The sequence below is a fragment of the Rhea americana genome, unplaced genomic scaffold (assembly GCF_003343005.1).
Source record: "Rhea americana isolate MKP2758 unplaced genomic scaffold, rheAme1 scaffold_11, whole genome shotgun sequence".
NCBI lineage: Eukaryota > Metazoa > Chordata > Aves > Rheiformes > Rheidae > Rhea > Rhea americana.
Genome location: NW_028185150.1, coordinates 5,234,375 through 5,260,180, shown reverse-complemented (window position 1 = coordinate 5,260,180; position 25,806 = coordinate 5,234,375). Strand labels below are relative to the sequence as shown.

Here is a 25,806-nt window from a genome sequence, read left to right as displayed (position 1 = left end):
TGCTCAGATTTGAAAAGGAAGTCCCAAGAATAACTAACATAGGTCCCCACAAYATCCATTTTTGCTTCACTTTCCTGAGAACAGCACTTTAGCTCCACGGAAATACAAGTCCAGCTCTCTCAAGAATTAATTTATCACAGAAGCGATAGGTTCTCTTATTTCAAGATACATCATCTTTATGAACATTCTGCTCTCTGAAAACAAAGTAGTCCTTGCTCACTGCTCTTATTTCCTTTTGTGTTTTACTATTGTATTCAATTTATAGCTTTAAGTTATATATAAAGAAAAAATGCTGAACATTTGATTGAAGTATGCTCATGGCAGTGATTCTATGTTTTAGAAAATAAATGTATTTTTTAAATGAGTGTTTGACTTCTCTGACATCATTCAACTGAAATTCTGAGAAAATTTCTCAGGCAGGTCAGTAAACTAGATCCACAAGGCAGATTTTAAAGCACTTTATAGGGGTATATGTGTATGGTTTCCTTAGCCAAATCTACCTCACTGCACCTTCACTGGGACATCTGGAAGCATGTTGCTCAAAATGGAATTATCAATTGCTGCAAAGCTGAGTTCAAACTACAAAAATATTCATAATGAAGAATATTGAGAATTAGCTGCAATTGATCACTTTTCTCTTGGGATTACAGACTACTATTTATGAATGGTAAAGAAGATACCAACTTCCATTTCTAATTCATAGCTCAAGTGTCCTTTGTTACCATATGGAAATATCTGGACAACCTTATGCGATAGAGAAATAGAGAAGGGTCAAAYTGCATCCTGGAACCTCCTACCAGGTGAGTTTTCTAAATTATAAGTTACACTAAAAGTGAAAGGGGATGTCACCACTATTCCTCCTCTCCCAGCTCACTGTCTCCTGCCATCCACTCTTCCTTTCATTCTGGTGCTCATCAGACGCTCCACACAGCTCCTTCAGCTCTATGATTCTTTAAAAAAGAGGAGCTGTCTCTAGTAGGGTAAAGTCTTGAACAGATCTGCATTTCAGATTTTGCTCTGAGTGCTTGTGGTGAGGGGAAAAAAAAAAAAAGAAAAGAAAGCTCTATTTCCTTCAAAGGGACAATATGGTTCAATGCATTTCTCTCTGGTGGAATGATGYAAGAGTATGAGTGCTGATGTCAGTGCTCTTCTTACCCTGCATTCAAACTTGCCTTTCCTAATCACTAGAAGGGCTGTATTTCTCCTTCGACCCACGATTGCATCAACGAACATAAAGAATGAAAGATTCCTTCACCTAGTCAGCACTGAGGGGAGTCTTTCTAGGAAAGACTCCCCATTTCAGCCCCTCCACCCCAAAACCCCAGATTGTCAATCTGGGTTTAAGTTACCTAAATAACTTAGATATTTTTGAAAACTCTACCTGCATCACTAATGCAAACATGTGACATAAAATATTGCCCATAATTTTTATACATAAAAGTATGCATGTGACTAACTGGTAGGTTCCACTGATGCTTATACTATGAGAAACAATTACTATAACAGTCCATGAACTTCCTATTCCTTCTGGTGCTCCTTTAAAAGAGAAATCTTTTGAAATTGAAAAGGGCTTAAAAGAATTAATGCAGATGAAATTGTTTACCTGTAAAGGACTAGAGGCTTGTGGGTTGATATGGGTAAACACCTTTGCTTTGAATTATAATCAAAAAGATGTACAGTGACACTCCAACAAATTCACTGTGGGGAATACTATCATGATTTTATGCACAATTGGTTTATAAGAGGTTATGCCAAGTATACATGCAAAAAATACGTAATTAGAACTGGCAAAGGATTTTGTTCAGTTGACTTGCTACTACCATAAATCTATTCATCAGTTATTGTTTGCACTGACATCCAATGCATCATTTTTAAGGACTCCCTACTTCTGTCTGGCATTAGAGTTTGGCAGACATCATTCAAATGATTCTGAATACAGGCCATGCAGCAAACAAACAGGGACTGTCCCAGAAATGGGCTAGCCAAAGGAATCTTTTAGGATTACAATTAAATTGTCAGAAAATAATTATTAGCTACTCTGTAGTTACTGCTTCACCATTTTCTTCCATGTACTTTTTCCAGTGCATCTTCTGCTATTGCCTGTCTGGTTTGGGCTGTTTCTTCAATCAATATGCAATTATTTACTCCCACTACCTTATAGAGGGCTAGTAAGAATTTACAAAAAGTTCAAGGTTTTCAAGTTTTAAATCTTGTAGAAAAGATGGATAGACAGTTATGCCAAGACTTCACCAAATGAAGCACATCATCTCTCCATTAAAAAAGAATGCAAATATTGGTGGAGTAAGTTATGGTTTGGCAAATAAAAGTTCACAAATCATGAAAAGCAGAACATGTGAAACCAGAAATGAAGATGACTGTTATATGATGAACCCCTAAGTTTCCAGAACAAAAGCTTAAAGTAGATCCCTGGGAGTAGTGAAGGTCAGGAGAGTAATTTCCTGATTACAACTAAGAAATAGRTATTGTACAAGTCTGGCTAAATTTATTCATAAGGAACATCCAGTTCCACAGCTGTTCAGACTCATAGTACAATGTAAAAGCCGTATTTTTAAAAGTTTTCCATCCTATAAAATAGGATGGATAGAAGAGGGAAAGGCAAAGATACTTCCTGATTTTTCCTCACACAATCACATTGAACCCCTTTGATTACCATGAATTTGGTCTTAGTAACTAACAACTGTTATGGGGCAATTTACTGTGGAGCTATTACATACACACATACTTATTCAAAAGTTATATAAGCATGTGAAAATATTTGATTCTTTCAATATCAGATTTTTAAGAAGGGCAAAATAACACCTCATAAAGCAAAAGCTAAGGTGGGTGCTGTTTGGAGCAAATCCAGGTATTCCAAACTATAGCAAAGGTTTCTCTTGGGCTTTGCCAGTGCTGCTGAGCAAAGCCAGTGATTATTGGCAGTATGGTCAGATATTTGGAATATCCTTCACTATGAAAACAGGGACAGCCTAAAATCAGTAGTGACCTAGTGTATACTTTAAAAAAATTCTCTTCAAAATGGCATAATATTTAAATTTAAAAATTAAAAATTTTTTAAAAAAAATTTAAAAAATTTTTAAAAAATTAAAAAAAATTAAAAATATTTCAGTGTAAATATGACAATTTCTTCTGAAAAGCCAGATGCTTTCTGCTTCACTATTTCAGGAAGAAACATGCCCACCACCCACGCTGGCATGTCATTTTCATAGAGATGCACATTCAGGATGCAGCAAAGATATAGATACGTATGGATAGTCACTAAATTGTAGAAACCTATGAAACTAGATCATCCAGAATGGTTAATATTCTACATTCCAAATGCAAAATTTATATATATAYATATATGTATATGTATATATGTATGTGTATACATACATATACACACACACACATATATATAGGCTATTCCAATTCTAGAGTGCTCTAAAGTGGTTTCATGAGGATAGCCACTGAAATTGAAAAAAAAAAAGAAAAAGAAACCTCTTCAAAATAAAAAACAGAAAATAGAAAATTTGCACCAAACTGTGAATTCTGTAGCCAGTCAGTGAATCTGTTGGTCAAACTGGCTTCTTCCTGGTTATGTGTCTTTGGAAGATCAAGGATGCAGCTCAAACACTGCATCCTTAGTGTCAAACACTAAGGGAAATGAGAAAGCAGCTCTTCACAGATAAGTCTTAATCTGTCTGCCAATTTGTATAATCTGAACTGTTTGTTCAAAGATTTCCTTCTGTGCAGAAGTACTCTCCATTAGCAACAAAGATACTAGTTCAGTTACAAAATCTAGGAAATGTATGGCCCCCACTAGCACAATAGCTAGGTTTGTCTAGCACACTCTGCTAAAACCCATTAATTTGAAAAAACATAGCTAGAATAAATGTACATATTCTCTCCCCATCCACTCCTCTTTAATACAGTAAGAAAACTTGATTTACAGGTCTCTCATTTTGCTAACTGGCAGCTCAGTTTATCTCTTCAGAGATGCCCCACACTGATGCCATAGTGGAAGGGACTCAATAATGCTCAATATGAATTCATGGAGCCTGCAGGCCTGTCTACATGGGGATACTCAGTAAAATTAAATCTAATTAATTTGTACAGTGGATTAGTTAAAAAGCAAAAAACTTCCTTTGTCAATATTCTCACAAGAAATTAAGAAGCAAGTTTAATGTAGTTTAGGTTAATTCATTTCTGAATGAATTCTGAATTGGAGCAGTTACCAAATACTTATCATTGTTTAAATGATCCTCTGTAAAATTCACACTGCTAGAGATTTAGCTAAATTTACTTGAGTAACTACATGTAGACAAGCCATTAGAAAGAAAATGGTCTTTAACTACTGATTAGTCTCTCTAAAACAAAAAGGACACAACTTATCTAGCTTTGTGTAATCATAGCAATCTTCTGTTAATGAATACAGCTTCTGATGTGCTTAGTTGAAATGCAGTCCTGCATGAATTCCATTCAATGGACGTGTGTGTGCACACACACATGCAATCACCTCTTCTTGAGATGAGCAAACGAATTATGATTAGGCACATATTACTGTATCCACCAATGAAAATATATGCTGGACAGAGTAAACTTAAACTGCACAACTTTATGAAATGTTCAATTTTTATATTTACACTAAAATTAGTACAAAATTGCCTTTTAAGCTTTCTGTAGCACATGACAGTATCTACTAGAATTGATACCCTAATATCAATTGACTATTTTGAAGTACAATACGGGAATCTAGGAAGAGCTATAAAGAATAAGACACCATTTTCAAACTATACATAGTGTTTGCTTTTGCTTATAAAAAGGTACTTATATCCCCAAATGTTTTTTAAATAGATCACTTAGTAAGCAGGGTAGGGGGGGAGGGAGAGCCTGGTTGTTGGTACTAAAGCCTTTACTGTAATAAACTAAATATATTTACAATTTATACAAATGTTTGACCTTCAACAAAAATACAAAAACATATCACAAGATGCAAAACCAGGAAACAAGTTCATCTGAGACACCACTGCTCTACACAGGACAGAACGCAAGCTGAACTTCAAGGAACAGAAAGATATCCCACATATTCAGGCAATGAGAACAATTTGCATGAGGTCACAAAGAAAATGAAAAATAAAAGGCTTCAACATTCTTCAGCAGACTTAGTTTTTAAAAACTATGTCAAAAACCTAGGCTACATCTGTCCATCTTGTCTGTGTTCTGTTTGGTCCACGTAGCCAAGATTTAGTTGCTGGATGTTGCCTTCTATTTTGAATAATCGGAGTAGTTTCATGTCAAGATGTGGATCCCCAATACTTTCATTCCTTTTTAAAAGGCAAAACCTTTATATGTCTAAAATTAAGAACAATTTTGGCCCAGTTCAACTTTTAAGTTATATCCCCATCAAATTTTTCAGTAGATAACTTCATAGACTGTAGCCTTTTTGTCTCCAGAGCCAGTGACTATGTATTTATCATCCACAGAGATGTCACAGCTAAGCACTGATGAAGATTCTTTGGACTAGAAGAAAAATAGAAATATATTACATCATTAGATATTTATTAACTTCATCTCAGCATCCACCTTCAGGTAGCCACATAGATGAAGGAACGAGGCCACTTTTTGGACTCTCCATCTAGACTTTTCTTGAAAAGCATCATCATCCTTACCTGGAAGATGCTGGCTCCATAAGGAGTTCTCCACGCATTAAGAAGGTTATCTTTCCCAGTACTTACAAACCATTTACCTAGAATATAAAACAGAGGGACTATGAAAACATGAAATAGATATCTGACAGATTCCAGATTTTCAATTCACATCTATGAGATCTGTTAATTAGCTAATTACCATTATCAAAGCACTTGTCACTAATCAACACAGTATTCTTGCTTGCAGTCAATGTGGATACCTGATGCTGCTGCAGTCTGCTATATACTAAAAAAAATCCCCATACTCTAAGTGGAAATAGCTTTTTACATATAATTCAACCCTCACAGCAGCCTTAAAATAAACAGATGGTCATTTATAGATAAGTGTTTGTATTTATAGAGCAGACTGATACCTATTTGTAAATTAAGCAGCAGTTATTAAATGAGTTTTGACTATCAAATAAGTTATGACTATGTAATTAACTAGCAAAGCAGGAATCAGAGCACTGACTTCCAGGCTTACCTCTGGGGCAACTTACCACAGTAAGCAAACTTGAGTGACAATACACAACTCTCATGAAGGTGCAGTTGATATTTGTCTGGTTTATTTACATGTAGCACTTCCACATTGCTGCTCTCCATTCCCACAGCTAGCCATTCACCAGTAGGACAATAACCAAGGGAAAATATCTGTGAAAATTAATAATGATTTCACTTTTTTCCCCTTACAATAGTTAAATGAATTGTGAGAGGGAGAGAGAAAAGGGYCAAAGAAAATTGACATAGCTCAATAGCAAGACTGCTGTTCAGAACTCAAGTGATGAAATAATCTCTGTTCTTACCTATTAGCTTAGGAAAAGCTAGGAAGAGAGAGCAATGTCACACAGCCTATCATATTGTTCCAGAAGCTAAATATATGAAAGCTCCAAAATAGTGTTGTGGGCAGCCAAAACAATCAGAAGGAGCAATTTCCCCATTGTACTGTGCTCAGTTCTYAACTATCACCTTAAACAAATATTTTTTCTTTTCTTCTCAAGTTGTAGGAAAAAACAGTTACCTGTGATGTGAAGTCATGCTGTTGTAACTGTCTCCCCTCTCTCAAGTCCCAAGATCTGACAGTGTTGTCCAAACCTCCTGTCCAGAGCTTGGTACCGTCATTAGAAATGTCAATACAGCTGGCTCCATCTGTGTGGCCCTGGAATTGCCTGATAAAACAAACCAGATTGAATAATGATTTCCTGCCAGATCTTAAGGTAAACACTGTTGTGGTGTTAGTTTTGGACTCTGTCATCTCTTCTGTGAATGCCAAGGGGCAAAAATCAGCCCCTCCCTCTGAGTGGACATGAATTACAACAATATTATAAAAACATGTTCTAGGTGCTAGAAGTGAGTTGCATCACAGCTAGCTAGACAAACTCAAACCTTTCCTATCAGGTCTAAAAAGTAAGAGCTTGTAAGACCCGTGAAATATATTAACCATACTTGAAAGCACTAGTGAACAACTCAGATTAAGCATTTTTTGCCCTGACCACTTGTTTTATTTTACAATTTCAGAAAAGAGCTCTAGATTTTTCTTTAGCCATAAGTCAAGATAAATAGTTAGCAGGCAAAGGGATCTGGAGTTAAAAGCAAGCACTGCTGGGTTGGCAAAGCTACATGCTCTATGGCAAGAGATCACAACATAACTAAACAGTGTACTTTGTTTTAAAATCTTCCCATTAGTAATTCCCTGCTTTCAGGAATCAAAAGGTCAGCTCAAGTTCTTAATMCTTTGACAGAAGACTTGAGGCTCCTGCATTTTTCATCAGCAATTAGCTTTAGGGAAGTCTTGTGTCTCAATGTCAAAGGTAGAGGGAGGTGGGGGAAAAAGATAACTAACTTGGGAATGAAAGTATGAATCACCAAGAGCTGCCTCAGAAAGGTCATGCAGCACATTATCTAGCACTGGTCTGAAAATTCAATATGTTATCAATTAGCAAGATTGGTAAACAAGTGATGGGAATGCTTACAGTAAACCCTTGAAAGTGTAAAAAGTAACTTGTATCAGTCATTGAAAACAATCACAGATGTAGAAAGAATTTGCCTTTACCAAGACTAAGTACAAATATAGCAATCTGAAGATGTTATTACCAAAGATCTTATTTATGAACCAAAAAGTTTAACAGAAAGTCAAATTTCAAATTTGCATGCACATGAATGTGAATCTCACTGCATAAATTTAGGCCAATTATTGATATACAGGAAATCCAAMTGAAACATAGAAGACAAAGCAAGAAAGCAATTTCTCCAGTCTATACAGTCAAAGCTCTATAAAAAACAATAACGAAACATTAAAACAACAACAATAAAAATCACAGCCTTTCCCAACTTACGCTTTACTTTCTCAGACTATTCTAAACCACCAGAATCTTGGTGAGCATAAACCAAATTATCTTTTTGGGTATCTTCCATCTGTAAAACTAGTTACTATAAAGCACTTCACACATAGCCATATCTTTCTTCCTTAGTCGTAGTACTAATACTGAATACTGCCCTGCCAGATACTTTAATCTTCTACTAAGGTATCTGTTAATCAAAGGTCTAACCAAAGAGATTTCAAAAGTAATCTTAACAYTAGGCATTGATCACACTCTCTGCAACTCACTCTGAAAAAAGAATCTGGAAGTTTTATAGAATGAATTTCCCAAAACCCCTCAAATACCTTTCCCAAGAATAATAAAACATCAGTCCTACACTTTCAATCACTTCTGTGCAGCTTATTATTTATCATCATTAAATAAGTATTGAAAATTTTCTTACTGAATAAGGCTTAAAACAAGGCAAAACAAACCTGTCTCCTATCAATTCCTATAAATTCCTTTAAAAAGTTACAGAGCAGCCCTTAATGTCCTGGAAGATGGACCAGGCTAAAGCTACTAAAGCTAGTTGCTACGAACTTGGGTTGAAACTGCATTCTTTGAATAAGAAATACTATTTACTGTGCTGTCATGAACCATTATACAGGGAGATAAATATTTATCTAGCTGTCCAAAGAGTAACTTTTATTAAAGTATTCTGTAAACAAATAATGACTCACCTGACCAATGTCTGATTGTGCAGATCCCACACAGCAATGTTCCCATCACTACAGCAGGAAAAGCACACCTTGGAGTCAGGGCTGATAGCCAGAGCATAGCAGGCAGGAGCTGAAGATGTCAGTTCCGCTTTTATACGAGGAGTTGGTGCTGCCAGGTCCCATATGGATAACGTGCTGGCTTCTCCACCAACTATGAGGGTGCATCCATCAGGCAGCAATTTACAAGAGCGGATGTAGTTATCTCTGTTCTGTACAACACAAATCACTTCTGTTATGTTAATACATGTCTGCCAGTGATGACCACTGATATCATTATGACTGCATCCAATTTTAAATAGAAACTATTTTTCCAGTACTAAAGTACAGAAAAGAAACTAGTAGACCCTAAAAGGCTTCAAACACCTACGTCTCATCATTAACCACAAACTGCAGCTGCAGAAATTAAACTACAGATTTATATTGCCAGTATGCTCTGTTCTGAACCTGGTGAACGGTAGTGCTTCCATCTCATTACATAAGACAGAACCAAAACAAGCCTGCATTTGTGCAAGGGCACTCCTTCAGCTAGTATCACCCATCCTAAAGGAATATTTCTGAAAAAACAAATGAACTCTCATTTTGGCATTTTATAAATCATTTATAAAAAAAAGTAGTTCAAGTCTCATGCTTTTGAGGTTTAGGGGCTTCCCTTTAAACACTATTTTGCATTCACAGTTTTTAAGTAAAAAATATTGAAAATTTTATAACTTCACTCATCTTAATTTGGATTTATACTGGTCCTTTATTGTTCAGCATAATTCTTATCATACCAATATTAATGGTTTCACATTTGTGGTAAAACTGCTGACCAAGAAGTGCTAAGGAATTTAAAGGTGGGAAAAAAATTCAGCCTTCACTTAATATAGGCTAGACTCCATAAGTGTATTCGATGTTAACGTCTCCATAAGAGCTGCCAAATTAATATGGAAGAGTTCTTTAGAAGACACATGAATAAGACCTGTAACTCAGAACAAAAAAACAAACAAACAAAAAAAACTATGTCATCAGTAGTATGTTTTACTTTTTCTTACTACTCCAAAAGAACAGTAAGATGTGTGACAGAAACTCTAAGTTACCGGCAGCCACGTAGCTCTGTAACTTAAGGCAGCTAAGACCAGTACACTCCTGCCGCAAAACAGAGTACATACTCAGTCACATTTTTACTACTAGACAGCTAACATGGGGACAGCAATAAAAAAAGGGCAAAGGCTTAGAAAAACATTTATTTTGATCAATACTCAAATCAATATTTTGTCATTCAGAATAGATATTACTGAACTTTATGACATTAAGTCTTTTCAATCAACATTTCACCTACTGSCCTGTTTTCAAACTCCTACACTGGTTCCACTGACAGAAGAATCTTTTATTGAGGATCACTGCATAAAAACGCTCAGGTAGCTAGACTATTGAACTCCATTCCGTCTGGTAACCAGTAGAACTGAAAACAAACAAACTAACAAAATGCATAATGTTCAGAACAGCAACAGAAAGTGTAGCAAAATTTAAAGTGACCATGATACCTTGTCATATTATTTCACTATATAATTGCTATCTCCTTGTAAAAAAAGTCACTTCTGGCATGACTTAAATACCTTGAAAGGGTCTGTGTAGCTCTGTATAAGCCTGGCTTTTAAACTCAGGCAGTAGGAAAGCCATGAACATGACTAGAGGAGGATTGGGTGGGTTGGGGGGAGGGAGAGGAAGCCACCCCCACCCCCATATACACACCCACACACTCAGGTACATTGTTTGCTTAGTAGTTTTATCTAATATATTATTTGACCCTTAATGACAATATTCATCCCTAAACAAACCAGGATTCTTCCATTGTACCACCACCTGTTTAGCAAAAAGGATAGTTAAAGCAGGAAGCAGAACTGCCTGCTATTTCCTTGTAATAGGAATAAAATCCAGACAAGGACAGCTATTTCCTTATTGAGTCTCCAAGGAGAACTTATCCTTGTGCATAAATTCCTGGTCACTTACCAGGCAGTCCAGCTGAGACACAGGGCTCTTGTTGCCAGGCTGGCTGATATCCCAGACTTTGACGCACCCCTTCCCACCCGTGTACACGTGTCTCGTGGGGTTGCTGATAGTAACTGCACACACGACTTCCCCGTGGTTCAGAGTGTTGATCTGACGAGCATGGCGAGGGATTCCTGGACCRATGAGGGCATCAGGAGGGAAAGGTACAGGCTGCATCTGACCATCTGCAGTAACGTGAAATGAGTATGCTCTTTTGGGGAGAAAGAAAGAAGGGAGAGAAAAAGAAAAGAAACATCAACCAGTTACACTGGTAAAACACATGAAAAAACAGTGTTTTACAATTGCTTTCTTTATCTTTTTTTCACACAAAAAGCAAAACTACAGTGCCAAGTAGTGCAGGCCCAACCCCTGGCAAGCCACTACATTTGCAGACTTCTTCCATGGAACTTGCAGCCATTGCCCTGCAGTAGAACTAGCCCTGTTGCACAGCCAAAATTAAAGTGCTCTTATCTACTTCTACACCTCATCTTTAATATCAGCATTACCTGTGCTCACATGCACCTCTGAGTTGGGAACTAGCACTTTAAACTGAGAACAAACATGCAGAATGTACACACACATATACACACCCTTCATCAGAAGACTGGATACCACCTTCTCTTAATCATGTTTTCAATATTGTCGAAAAAGTATTTTGGAAAAGCTGAATGACTCAGTTTCCCAGGCACTTTTGGCACACGTGTAACACCTCTTATTTGTATTCATTGTGTGATTTTAAGTATATGAAAACTGAGGGTTAAGGAGGTGAATACTAGTACTGACAAAATAACAGCAATAAAGCAAGCTCTCCTCCTTGGGGACAGAAGTTACACAAGATTTCTTTGCATCCACTGTAATGTCTGAAGTCAGCTCTACTCAAGGACTAGGACACAAATAACTGCTAATTAAGATTTCAAGTTTGGAGGGATTAAATAACGAAAATACTACTACAAAAAAGGTTGCTGTTTGCTACAATGCTGAGATTTTCTTTTGTCTTAAGTGCAAGCATAATTCATATTTTTAAACATTTGTCACTTTTATAGCATTCTCCAAGAGCTTAAAATGAATAAAAATGAGAGCTAGGAGTTCTTTCCACTGAGCTACCCTTTACTTAGTGATACTTTATTTTTTAATATATCATTGTGTTCAGAATTGTTTTTTTCCCAAGTGCACCTTTGCCAGAAATCTTAAGTCCTTGTTACTCAAGTTAAAATCTAGTATTGCATCAGTCTCCCTCAGACCTCACTAGATGTTTCAACTTCACTCTGTTCTGAACAAGTATGTTCAAAGTATTTCTTTGCACATTCTAAAATATTGCACATTTTGAAAGAAYAGAATGCGCAAGAGGCCCCAATCTGTAATAGACATCACAACGTACATTTGGAGTCCTTTCCAACTGAATACGCCCAGGAGCAGAGCCAAAGAGAAGATGTTCCTTTTAAGAGGAATTAGAAGAAAGTAAAGGCTTCCTCTACTGCTTTTTCATACAGAAAAGTATGGAGAAACAGTTGCCCCATGCAATATCATTGTTCTCTCAGTAGAAAAAGAGAAAAAAGACTGAGGACGAAAAGTCACTCCTATTAACCAAGGAGAAGAAAGGAAGAGTGCCTGAACATGCAATTCCTATATATCATTTCTGTTTAATGGTTGGACTTGTCAACTGAAAACATMCTCAGAGACTATACAGAAATGGAGGCCAAGCAAGCATGAGAGATGACAAAAAATGAATAGGAAATGCAAGATAAGAAAGGAAGTACAAAGATCACTCTCTCACGACCACACAATCTGCACAGTGTATCAGATGTAGTTCTTCCCAAGGGACCCTTTTCTTTTTTAGAATACAGAATTACAGCAATGATAAAGGCTACACTAGAAATCTGTACCATTTGTGTGAAGAATAGAGATAAAACTGTCTCAATAGATGAAACAAAAGATGGGAGAGGAAGCAGAAGAGGAGCAGCAACAAGACTGCTAAAGGCTGAAAAAATGCTCAGGTCCAGGTCTAGAATCCAATTACAAAGTCATTGTACTTAGAAGGCTGGAAAGCACCACCCCAATCCTAGACCACAGATCAAAGCCAGCTGCAGACTATTTGTTAGTAATAACAGTACACAGAACCACACAACTTTGAAGTCTGCCCATGTTTTTAATTACTGATAGACAAAAAAACAATTAAGCAAGGAATAAACAATTTTTCCCATCATGAATAATCCACCTGCACTTTTTCTTTAGAAAACAAAACATATTACAGAAGGTTATACCTTAAAGGTACTTTTCAATTCACAGTATTTTAAGAAATCTGGTGTTTTGAAATGCTTCTGCACGTATACACGTGTAGGTTCTCAGTTCTTGGCTAGGATGGGAGGAAGACAATAAAATATTTTTCAAGTTCTTGGTGTATACAGTGCCATTACAAGGACTTTTCTACTCTGGAATGTTAGTCATTCAACCCAATATATTTTAATCRTGTGTACATTTATCATGCTAAGTATGCCATATTCACAGACTCAAATTCTTTAAATTGATGTATATTTTTGGTTGCCCAACCCTGAAGTTCATCAATATTTAATTAAATTCAGTAAGTTGAGTTCTGTAGAATCTAACTTGAAGATTTCTTATCAGACCTCCTCACCTCCCTCCTCCTCAAACTGCTATGGACATTTGAATTCCAAAATACCACAAAATTCTATCATGTGCATTTTTGTCCTTCTAAGAGGATCTTGTAGAATTGAAAGCTTATGCCAAAAACTGTTTTCGTCCACAGCACTCTGTCACTAGGAAATGACTGCGTTCCACAATCTTCCACCTCTGGTGAAATAATTTAATACATTAAGACAGCCCCTCCTCACACTGGGTTAACACACACAGCAAAGGAAAAGAGTTCTTAGCAACATCATTACAGCCTAAAATGAAAAATATTAAGCAATTAGCCAATGACTGTATTTACACTTGTAACTAATTATATACTATGAGAATATTAAATAATGCCTAAGAAATGTATTTGTGTTAAGAACAAAGGATAAGCAGTTTAGAYCAGAAGAGATAGTTACAAAACAAATTTATGTCTCCTATTTAGGGGGAGAATTCTGAAAATATATACTCTGTACACTATTCTGTCACCTATGGGTATTTCCCCTCTGAGAAAGAGGTAGACTTTATGAACCATTCTCCTTTTGATCTATTATATCCAAAAGTTTTTCTTGTGTGTCACAGGAGCACTGAGAATCTGCAGAATTCCTATCACAATCTAGTAGGCTRTAAGACTAAAAAATTTTTTGCAAAATTAAAGGGTATCTCTGTTCAMCAGCTTAAATTTGGTAATTTTGACTCTCCAGTTCCCAAGTTCAAAAGTATGTATCCTCTGACATCTGAGGGAAGTCCAGAACAGCGTTCTCCTCTTCAGAGATTTTTAGCAGAACAGTTTTCCACATAAGTTTATTCCTTAAGACTAGGACAAGTTAACAAAACCACCTATCTCTTAGCTCCTCTGAGTATTCAGATTGATATAATACATGCAGTTCTTAAAAGTACTATGCCATCAAAAACAAACAAAAATAACAGCTTCCACTTCATCTCTCCAATTCAAACAAAATTCCTGAACTAGTGCAAAAACACCCAAACTGCAACACACAAAAGCAGACTGTTCCTTCTGTTGATGACTGCATTTTACTTTCAGGTCTTATTTGTACACTGGTTTATTTTTAGTTACAGTTACCACAACAAACATTGAATATCCTTGACTAGCCAAGTATGGTATTTTGCTACATAGGGAGAAATGTTGACAGTTAGTGATCAAGGTATTCACATGGGACTAACAAATCTTTTTAACTTCATAAATAGCATCAAATCATTCTATCGGGGCCAGGGAAGAGCAAAACTGATACTCTAAAATACTATAAAATTAGTCTTCCTTTAAAACACTCCTCACTGTACACTCACTGAAAAAAACAAAGAACAAGAGAATTGAAATMTTTTAATTCTTTTGATCTATTTTATGATTCCAAAACTGTATACTATTCCTTTCCGAAAAACAATGCTATTTGAACACAGTGCAAAGTCATCTTACAACTAGAACCTGCAGAGTTTACATTTACCAGATGAAATCTTCCTTTTCTACGAAAACGAAAACTTGTATTTTGACTCCGATGTCTGTCTGTAACAACACCTCATACTCCAAATAAAAGTAGACTTGAGAAAAAAAGAAAGATACATTTGTCCTCATTACTACTGTTAATAATAATAGTAATTATATACTACATATATGTATAGACACAGATTTCACTAGAAGGGCTATACAGAGCAAAAAACATGAATATAGCACCACACCAAGAATTTATAGCTCAGTATATAGTTAAATATACTGAAGTGAAAAAAGGACAGAGCACAAAACTCAGATACCACATGGTCATGTCCAAAATAGTATTAATTTCAAAGATAAAATTCACAAAAATCAGAATTACTGATTAGCTGATGACTCAGACAACTTGGGAAAAAATATAGAAGAGCTATAAAGACACATAATCACTGGCAGCAAGCAACTGTGAAATAAAACATTAAAACATTTTATATACTTCCTTACATCCATGTATCGAGTTTCTGTCCACCAAAGTAACTACTGAACAATAGCTGAGAGAATGTAAGATCACACAGCTTCTTCAAAACAGTGCTGTCCATGGCCTGAAATATGAAGCCAAACGCCCCAGTAGGATGAAAAAAGTAAGTGATAGCCAAAAAGCAATTAGTCAAATGGCAACAGGCATTAACAGCAACTGAAGACAGAAAAATAGGTTATGTTACAGAAAGGTATCAAAGTAATATCTAAATCCTGAAGACCCTCAGTGAAAATGCTTAAAAAAAATACCTTCTATCAAATGCTAAGGCTAGCTCATTTRTATAAACAAGAAACTGGTTACAGTTCAGCTTTCTAGACTGCTGCACAATTGCCCAACTCCCTCCATACCACTAAAAAGGTTAGACTCTGAAGAGAAAAAAGTTGTCAGATTCACATTTAGAAACATAAGATGGTGATAAAAACCTACATTTAGTCAAGTTATAAAACAAAGCAAGTGACAAAAGATTTTCAGACAAAATTCTCTTGATGAAAGGGAATAAAATAGCAAAAGCAGGTCCAAGAGGCTACTAATATTTCTAATAATCTAGATTTCTAGATTTATAGAAATCTTGTGGTATACAGGAATTAAAAAACAAAGACTGTGCTACCTGAAATTCCATTCCTTTGGAAACAGGGGAACTTGTTCTCTTGAAAGCAAGGCTGAGTGAATAGAACAGCCCTAAAATAATAACCTGCAGCAATCAGCAGACACATATAGCTGATGATTCAATAGTTTAATCTGAAAACTTCTCTCTGTACCACCTATAACAAGACTCAAACCAAAACTCCAAGTCTTGTTTATAAGAAATTCAGTGCAGCACATTAACTGGTCTCTAGGATAATGCAAATTTTCAAAAGAACCAAGAATTGCCCTTTAGTCTGACTGTATGGCTAATGTAAGAGACTTTCCTAATGCAGGTAATAAATACTTTCAAAGATGTTTCAGGTAGCAGGGAGTATTTCCAAGCAATGGTAATCAAACAGAACTAAAACAAAGGCAATTCCAAAACCATCAACAGAAAGGTAACAGCTCTGCTTCTGATATTTTAGGTTTATCCCACAGCAAGAGCAAGTAAAGAAGTTGCTTCAGAGGAAAAAGCCTGAGTTAGTCCAAGCAATATGATAATGAAACATATTACTGAATATATCAAATCAAGTAGAGAATAGGGAAGTATCAAAGTAAGTGATCTAAGAAGCAGTATGAATAAAATCCTGGAGAGACTACCTAAACAAAACAAACCAAATTAGATAAAAAAATCAGAATACAAAATGTAACCATAAACATGCACTGTTTTTGCGCCTTGAACAGTCAACAGCTAGAACCTAGTCTTCTTCTTCAGAGTAGTTCTGACTGACAAAAATAGGTTTTCACAGCTAAGATACAATATAACTTCATTACTAATGAAATAAAAGTTAACGAATGTCTGTGAATACACTGGCTTATAAGTAAAAAATTACAACCAAGGGATTTTTATTTCCAAAAATATTTTATATAAGGATGTCAAATCCTACTTAAGTCAGCAAGAAGGTGTTTGGCCCTTAATAAAGGGAATCTGTTTTCAGGACAAAGTATGTTCCTGACTACTAAATTTAAACACCCCACCATCTGATACATTACACCAACTCACAGACCTTTCACTTCAATAATCCCACCAACATATCACCAGCTTTTCTTTGAAGAAATTCAGGTTTAACAGGTTTCTCACACCGCCAGCAGATAGCTAAGCCCGTTCTCAGAAGCATGGTGGACAACAATGAAAACACATTTAGGATGGCTTTTCCAATATAAGTAGCCTGCAGTTTTCTTAGTGCAATGCAAAAAAAAAAAAAAAAGAGTAGGAAAAATCACATGCTTTACCACCTCTAATCTGGTGTACATTTTTCAGGATGCTGGAATGACTGACATTATAGCTTTATCACTAGATATCAATGGGAGGTCAAAAAAGATACACAGAAATCTGTATGTATGTGTGTAAACACACACCACAGTGTTTCTTATAAACTTACACACTATTCTAAAAGTATGTTTCTGAATTTTTCTGAWTCTGCAAAAGTAAAAGTGAAATCATAGAGAAGCTTCACAGAAGCTTCACAATGGTTTGGCACAGAAGACTGTACGTACCAGGAAAACCCAACATAGCACAAAATGTTAAGAGGTTTCAAAGTTATCTTTGTACGTTATTAGAAAAAGCTATGTTCCTGCTGCTTCTTGTTGAAAGTGAAGAAAAGATTGGATGTCAAACATGAAAGGACAAAAAACAGATTCTAAAGGAATGTCCAAAGCTGCTACAATCCTCTCTGCCCTTCCCTCCTTGAGGGAACAGTTTAGTTGAATTTACAAAGTATGTTCTGTCTACACTTGTGTACACTAGCTGTCTAGAAGTATATTTTGAAAAAAATACTCAGATTTAAGAGGTTATTTATCTAAATAACCAAACTAAATATGGATATACTCTGTCTCAGTCTACCATAGCCAAATTATGGAAGATCAACATACGTTGTTTCGATGCAACTATTTTATCAGTAATCCTTAATATCACAGAAGTAATTTATTTAAGCACCTTTTCACCAATACTTAAAGCCTTTCAATAAAAAAACTTGTGAAAGTCATCTTACATCTATGTACCACCCACTGCACAACTGTTTCCTTATTCTTCTCCTTTCCAGTTGCATACTTCCACAATGTTTTAAGTGCTTGCTCTGTTACGCAAGGCGTGCATCAGCTGCCCAACTGCTTCAGACACCCACTGTGATCAACAGTTTCAGACTCTCATGCCTGTTAACAGCTGCCAGACAAGGAGTCTGTGAACTTGCGTTATGCATTTATGATCACTATAGTATGAATTTTAGTTTCAGCCTGTTCTATCTTACCCATTTTACCACTGTCTACTAGTTTACAATTCCCTTAGCCTCTTCTAGAAAAGAAGTTTTAAAAAAATACCCACTCTCAAAGGTACATCATCTTTTCTCTCGAAATAAGTAAATGCACATCTGTTTCAGGGGAGGACAGCTACCAGTTGAGAATTTATACGCTATACTCCTTATCAGAAGTATACAGCAATCTCTTGGGAACAACTGAAACACTACTCCCTTTGGAATTCTTGTTCACTGACACAAGATAACGTTATGCTCTCTACATATTGCAGACACTACCAAAGCGTTACTTACGGTTTTCCCCCAGGAATTCCTGCTAGATTTGGAGGGATTCCAGGTACTCTCATGTGAGGAGGAGGATCAAACCCAACCTGACAATGAGGAGAAAAAAAAGAAAAGAAAAAGAAAAAACACTCACACTTGCAATTTCCCATTTAAAAAGTTCCTTTTCTTCACCCCCAGATGCTATTAAACATTTAAACAAAATTTAAACATTAAATGACTTAGAAAGAAAAATTTAATGACAGCATTAGACAAGTAGATTAGACAATTTCTTGTGTGTGTGTGKGGGGGGAAGAGTAATATTAAAAACAAAGAATTCATATTCAAATAGAAACCCAGTAACATATATCAAGTATCCACATCACATAGTAAGGCATACTACAAAGATCCTTGAGCTACCACTAAGCTAGCTCCTTCACTGCAGGCCATGTTGTGTTGGCATGTGGCCAAATCACTGCTCTTCAGTTCTTGTGACAACTAGCACTTACACATGCAGGTGCAGCACAGTGCTCAAAGGCAGCTTCAGGCCTCACCTAGAATCTGCGTATCACACTGCACTGCACTGTGTGGGCACATCAGCTAACAGTTCTCTCACTGAGCTACATTGCAGGGTACGCACAAATTCATCTATAGTTTAAACATATTACATAGGCTCTCTTCACATGCTGCAGTTCCATTAAACTTGTATCTCAAATAAGTATGTACATCATAATCTAAACAAGAATTCTGGACTAAATACACTTTTTTTTTCTTCTAATACAGTAGACTTGTGTTGCATTTCTTATTGCTTTAAGAAGAGCATATGCTATTTAGAATTTCCACTTTTCCAGATAAAAGCCTTGTTTACCAGTTTGAAGCAACAGTCTTACTCCACAATAATGAGGAAGATACAACCTTATGAATTTAGAAGTAGGTAAGTCTGTGCATTCATAAAGCTGCCATCAAGCTCGTATGTTTGCAGAATCAGGCCATTAGGCCATCTGGTCAATAGCAGCAGTGGCTAACACATTCCATTTACTTATTATACCCACAATAGCAAAAATGACTATTCTTAACACACCTTATTAAAGAACTTCAAGACATATACTGACCAATTTCTCATAGGGATTTCAATAAAAAACAAAATAAAGCAGAAGTAGATAAAAGGACTTCTATATGCTTCAAGATTAATTTAAGATGTCTGTACAGCGCACAAATCTGATTCGTAAGAGAAAAACAGATATCCAGAGCACCAATAAAGTGCTTTGCAGCTACCAACACTACCTTTTCATTTAAAGCATAAATAGCTTGGCATTTACGAATGATCCAAAGCACTGATGAAAGTTAACAAAAAAGGAGACACACATAAATATACTCAGATTCTGTTTTCAAAGTACAACCTTGTTTCTCCAGGTATACAGCAAAGTGACAGACACAGTGAAGTGGTCAAGCCTCTGGTGTTGTTTTAACTTGGGAATCTGACAATGTTATATGAAGTGTGCAGCTCTTCTCAGTGAACCATAACCCATAAGCCTGAGATTGCAAGCAATGTATAGCTTACCATAGGAGATCTTCCATAAGCAACCACAGCAGCTGCAGCTGCAGCAGCACTCATCTGGGGGGACATATTGTGCAAACTGGCATAGGCTGCCCCTGGACTGGTTAGCTCTCCGTTCATGCCAGCATGAGGTACCATTCCAAATGGAGCAGGGTAGGGTCCAGGTACTGCCAACGGTGTCCGCAAACCTGCGGCTACAGAAGAATGAAATCAAGCAATTTTACTTCCCTGCACAGACAGAGGAAAACAGTCCTTTATTCTACAGTACCTAACCTTTCTCCCCTACACCTACTGCCATACTGCCAAGAAGCATTGCCATATTTCATTACTACTACCTCTTTTTACTCAGTGTAAATAAGGCCTACTGAAGCCTGAGCTGGCTGATTACTTCTAACAATCTCTACTAGCCTTGCCTATTTCCATTTCTCCAGTATTTCCCTGTTTACATTAATCACTTCTTTGCCAAATTAAGCCGTAAAGCTGACAGATATGGTTTACACAGCTCGTGTCTGAAGCAACTGCGTAGTACCAGCCTGAACAGTAAAAGTAAACTTCATCCTGCATTTGTCAAGATTTACACTGCTGCAAATATTAGTAGTGCAGCAGTCTTGTTCTGAAGACTGGAAAAAAGACTGCATTCAGAATAAGCACCAGAAACTTCTGAGAAGTTTTTCTATATTGCATATAGTCTCTGGATTATTTGTAAAAAAGATAGAGACAAAGTAAACAAAAGAAAAACAAAGATATTTGAACTCTTATAATCCAAACATCTGCTTCTCATCAAGCCTTCTCTTAATATCAAGAATAAAGGAATACACTTAACATCCACATAGAACTGCATATGTAAAAATGATTAATGCTGAAACCATAAAAACACAAGAGGTAATGCATTACCAGCTTGGTTAACCAGAGGGTCCATCGTTGGAGGCTTGCCAAGCCCCTGACGAAGTGCTGGAGCTGCACTAGTGCCTGGGGTTGGCACATCACTTCGAGGAGTTGGTGTGCTGGATTTCAAAACAGGCGTGCTGGCTTTTTCATGCTGGTATCATTAAACAAATTAAATGAGTATTATTTTTAATCCAGGTCATATTACACAATTTATCACAACAGCAGCTGGGATGCTGGGCACCTACTACCTACTCCCTCAGCCAATTTTCATAAATCCACGCAATGCTGACAGCATTAACTTATGATAGACAAGCACTGACCTTTTCTACTATTGCCAAAATTAAAATAAGTACAGAGTTGTAGAAAGTTATTTTTCCTTCTTCCACCGTCATGAAAAAATGCATGAGCTAACTTTTCTTCAGGACAATATTGTATGAAACAATTTATTTCAGCTTGTAAACATTATCATCTCAAACACTATTGGATGACACAGATTAACTACAAAAGCAAAGTACCACCATATCTGATGATATCAAAAAAGAATGTAATCAAATTATTAATGATATTGTAGAAAGAAAATTTTCAGAGAGCAACAGTTTATTCCGAGTAAGGTAAGAGTAGCCTAGAGAACTTCTTAGGGGCTATGTGCAGATCTACAGAGGAATTAAAGCATAAAGTATTGCTCAAAAAGAAAGTAAGGCTTAAGCAAATCTTGTGTGTCAGGTAACAAATTTGAAACTTGTTTCATAGAAATGCAACAAGCAATCAGCATGAAACTGAAGTTATTGCTGAGAGGAAGGCTGAACAGTACTGTAAAGATCAGGAGGAACAGTAATCAATTTCAGCTTCAAATGTTTCAAATCACGTGTTTTCTGCGCAAAATTGTTCTAGGGCATGGAAGAAGTAGACCTTACATGCAAAAAGAACATACTGATGCACTATAGACTGCTTATAATACTCACCAAACTCATTTCTTTGGATTTCAGGGAAGTGGAACTTCCTGAAGAGGCTGTAGATGCTGGACTGCTAGAGGCATCCTTCTTCAGGAAGCGGTTTTTATCTATACCATTTTCGCGTGGTGAATGAGCAGGACTTGCTCGTGGGGACGATGGATCCTAAACAACAGGAAAAATAAATGGCAAAAGAGCACGTTATGGGTTGGTACACACAGAGCACTGAGAAGCTAGAGGGGAACAAGAGAGGGGAACCTAGAAGAATTAAAATAGTAAGCTCAAGAGACATTTTGTTGCATCTATGCAAAAAGGCTTAAAACCTTTTGTTAGTTTAATGTAGACATAAATGAATTCATACAGTCAGCAATCCGGATTTACTTTAGATTACATGCAACTGTAAACTGTTTCCAAGTACAGAGCTTGCTATGTAAGTACAATCTAAAAAAAGCATGCATAATAAGCAGTAATAGCAAGATAGACCAAGAGTAAGAGTAATAGGTTTTCATTGCTTCCATATGTCCTCCACATACTGCTAGTGAGCACCAAAACTTTCAGTAATAATTTCTTAAGTAGTACATGCTTTCATCATCTCTACTTTCACAGGAAATAATAGAAATAGATACTATAGCATGTATCTGCTACTTCTTTCTAGATACCAACTGTAATTGCATCACTACTTGCATCTTCAGAAAAAAATAAAATAATCTCTCATTTAGTCATCTTTTTCTTGGCCACAGGCACTCTCTGCTTTTACTTTATCCTGAAATAGCCTACTCAGCAAGCTATAAAGCCAAAGCCGTGCAGGTTGTCTATGCTCTTTCTGCTCATGAGAACTGCAGCTGGGGGTGGGGGAGGGAGAAGTACTCACTGGAGGGCAGTAAGTCTACCAATCGATTATTAAGTAGTATCATAATAACCAGAACTTCTGAGATCACTCTTAAATCTCTAGTTGGATATCCATTTTTCTACTTGGCAGACACCATTCAGGCGCTTGGAGCTGCCAGATACACTTATGCTCTTTAAAAAGCACAGGTAGAGAGGAAGAATCTGTTCTGACTTACTCAGGCTTCCTAAACTTTTTGGCTGTTTGAGATAAAAAAAAACAAAGGTGAAAGTCAGTGCCTTCACCTTGATGCCATTACCAAAATTCTATTGGGGGGCAGGGAGAGGGGGCTCTTTGAAGTGGCTATGATTTGGGAAAATTTTGCAAACAGAATTAAGGATAGTTTAGCTGACTTCATTCTAAATTAGGAAAGCCTATGTGACAAAAGTTGTCTTTAAAGTTGGAAGTTGAAATATTTGTAATTTTAAAGCCACTGAAAGTGTTATCAATGCTACTGCTAATAACTACGAGGTCAAATATTGTCTTTCCTTCTCATTTAAAGTAGTTTAAAAAACCTCAACCCTTTACATGCATCTCACCACAGCTCTCCCCAATACAGAACAGCCATGAAATGTTCAAACATAACTGCTGAAAGAAAAGATAGGGATAAAGCAGCAGCAGAAAAAACAGAGGGCAACCAGGTAAAGCAAGGAGGAAGACAGAGTAACCATGATACTAACAAGGAGAATTTGTGAATATTTTAATATATCCACATAGTGGGTTTTTTTTCATTTAACTAAATGCATATTTCCTTTAATGTTTGGTCAAACATAAAGACTACAAAAATAAAAAAAAGTTACCTCATTGGATACATCTACAACCAAGTTATCATCACTCTTGTCCCCATCACTGTCCTATTAAAAATAAATAAATAAATTGTTCATATCAATTCATACAATAAGAGCCTAGAGAGAAAACTAGGCATCTACTCAGACATTTTATTGTTTTTCCCTTAAATAAAAAGCAAAGAGCCTTTCTTTACTTACCAGCAACAGAGCAAGCAAGATTAAAACAGGAACACAACAGCTTTCTAGTGCTTTAACAATAAAGTCTAAATGAGGTAGGACTAGTTTAGTGCTAGTCCTGCCATCAGTCAGAGATGGTCCAATAACTCCCCAAAYTGCCATTATAAACATGTTAGGACACGTTAGGACATATCTGAGCATGTGGGAAGTGTACCTTATTTCACTGCAGTGGGGGACATTTGTTCACCAGAAACACTGCCCTTGACAAGGGCAAAAATAGTTACCAAGCAATGACTAAACACACTGAGCTGATTTTCTCATGTTGTGAACAAGTTACTGGGATTGTTAAAGGCACCTCCTATAGTTATTAGTTATATCAGGAGAGTCACCTATAGCTAAACAAACATACAGGTTAAAACTATCCAAGTCATATCAAAATTTGAGTCAAAAATCAAAAAGGTAAATTGTGAATTTACTGTCATATTTCCAAAGCAATAATTCCTACCACTCATTTATCCTCCTTTTATTAGAAGTTGTTTCTCTTTGTCCCTATAAGCACCACTTCTAAAAAAGCTGGTAGTCAACAACTTAGATGTTTGCAGTTTGAAGTCAAGGAATCTCTAAAAAGAGAAACCTGTTCTAGATCAGAATAAATCTGAAACTTTCATATAGTTTTATTTTGCTCAATTCTTTATTTTATTGGTGACTTTACTGGTAAAATCCATCTCAAGAAAACAACATACAAGACTAGACATATATTTTGGGGGGGGGAGGTTTTAAAAAAATAACAAAACCCTGTTTCTACAATGCAATATCCTTTCCAGCACAAATAGAAGAGAAAAAGTAAGATTTAAGTTTTTATGTAGCTTGAGCATACTTTAAATTTAAGACGAAAAATAACCTTAGAATTTCAAGGCCTCAAAGCTGAGGGAGTAGCATAAGTATGTTTGCCAGATGTTTCCATAACCAAAACTAAGTTATTAGAAAGTGGTGTAAATAAGACTCAAAGCTGCAAGTGTAATACAACACCACAATATGCAGAAAGGGGAAAGTAACCCAGCCAGCTGTCAATGGCTTGAATGCTCAAGTGTTATTGACAGCAGACTTTCCCACAAATGGATATCCTGGGTCCAAGTGGAAGAGAAATTCTACTTCCAGATATTGATGACATATTGGGGCACCACATTTTTTCTTCGGTCTCCATAACCAGCAAGTAGTAATTAAGGTTATCTAAAGCACACATTTCGATCAACACTAATACTATGTTAAAGAACAACTTCATTTGTTAACTTTAAGTTCTACTTTACAGTATTCATTCAGTTCAGGTCAGTCCTATTCTAAGGCCTGTTCAAGTATCAACCTGTTACTTCACTGAGCATTCAGACTTGAAGCCAGCCTGTGAGGTTCATGTGGGCCACTGTTCTACTGAAATGCCCCTCCGAAAAATGAGAAACAAGCAATATTTGTCAAAATGCAGAACACAAACGGAACTTTGTTTCATTTGCTTTCCACTGAAATTGCCTTATCAACAGAAAACATACTTCAAGAAGTTGGAACAGCCCTCAAAACACATGCAATTTGCAATAATAATTACTGCTCAACATGGTAATAGTTAATATCAAAAATGTACTAGCTTCCTCTTCTTTCCCTTCTCCCTCCACCTCCCCCCCCCAAAAAAAAAAAAAAAAAAAGTCAGTGAAAAACTCCTATCTTCAACAAACCAGCAGCATAGTAGCTGGTTTACAGCAACCCAGAAAGGATCTTTTGCTGAAACTTAGAAATGGTCCTTAGAACTCTTGTGAATCAAAACCAGGTACCCCTGGCAACTTCTTGCCTGTTGAGGAGTTTAACTTGGCAAGAGCCAGAACTATTGACTCACTGCTCTTTCCACAATACAAATAATGATCTCGCTGGCACATACATTCATGTACTACATCAGGCATTAGAAACCTATACCCTTGTTCTTTCACAGCTCTTTCACTCCTCATACACACACTGTATCCACAAACAAATTAATCATT

At 36.5% G+C, this 25,806-nt stretch overlaps 1 protein-coding gene across 1 annotated transcript in view; it reads right to left on the bottom strand.

The window, feature by feature from the left end:
* Nucleotides 1-225: 225 nt before the first annotated feature.
* TLE1 (TLE family member 1, transcriptional corepressor) overlaps nt 226-25,806 on the bottom strand; it is a 71,511-nt gene continuing 45,930 nt past the window's right edge. The window contains exons 9-19 of the mRNA XM_085313475.1: nt 23,621-23,674; nt 21,947-22,099; nt 20,991-21,135; nt 20,100-20,290; nt 18,572-18,648; nt 10,753-11,002; nt 8,725-8,972; nt 6,706-6,853; nt 6,188-6,338; nt 5,670-5,746; nt 226-5,520 (exon numbers count right to left, since the gene is read on the bottom strand). Of these exons, the coding sequence (XP_085169601.1) occupies nt 5,413-5,520; nt 5,670-5,746; nt 6,188-6,338; nt 6,706-6,853; nt 8,725-8,972; nt 10,753-11,002; nt 18,572-18,648; nt 20,100-20,290; nt 20,991-21,135; nt 21,947-22,099; nt 23,621-23,674 (1,602 nt within the window). The 3' untranslated portion in view covers nt 226-5,412. The remainder of the gene's footprint in view (nt 5,521-5,669; nt 5,747-6,187; nt 6,339-6,705; nt 6,854-8,724; nt 8,973-10,752; nt 11,003-18,571; nt 18,649-20,099; nt 20,291-20,990; nt 21,136-21,946; nt 22,100-23,620; nt 23,675-25,806) is intronic.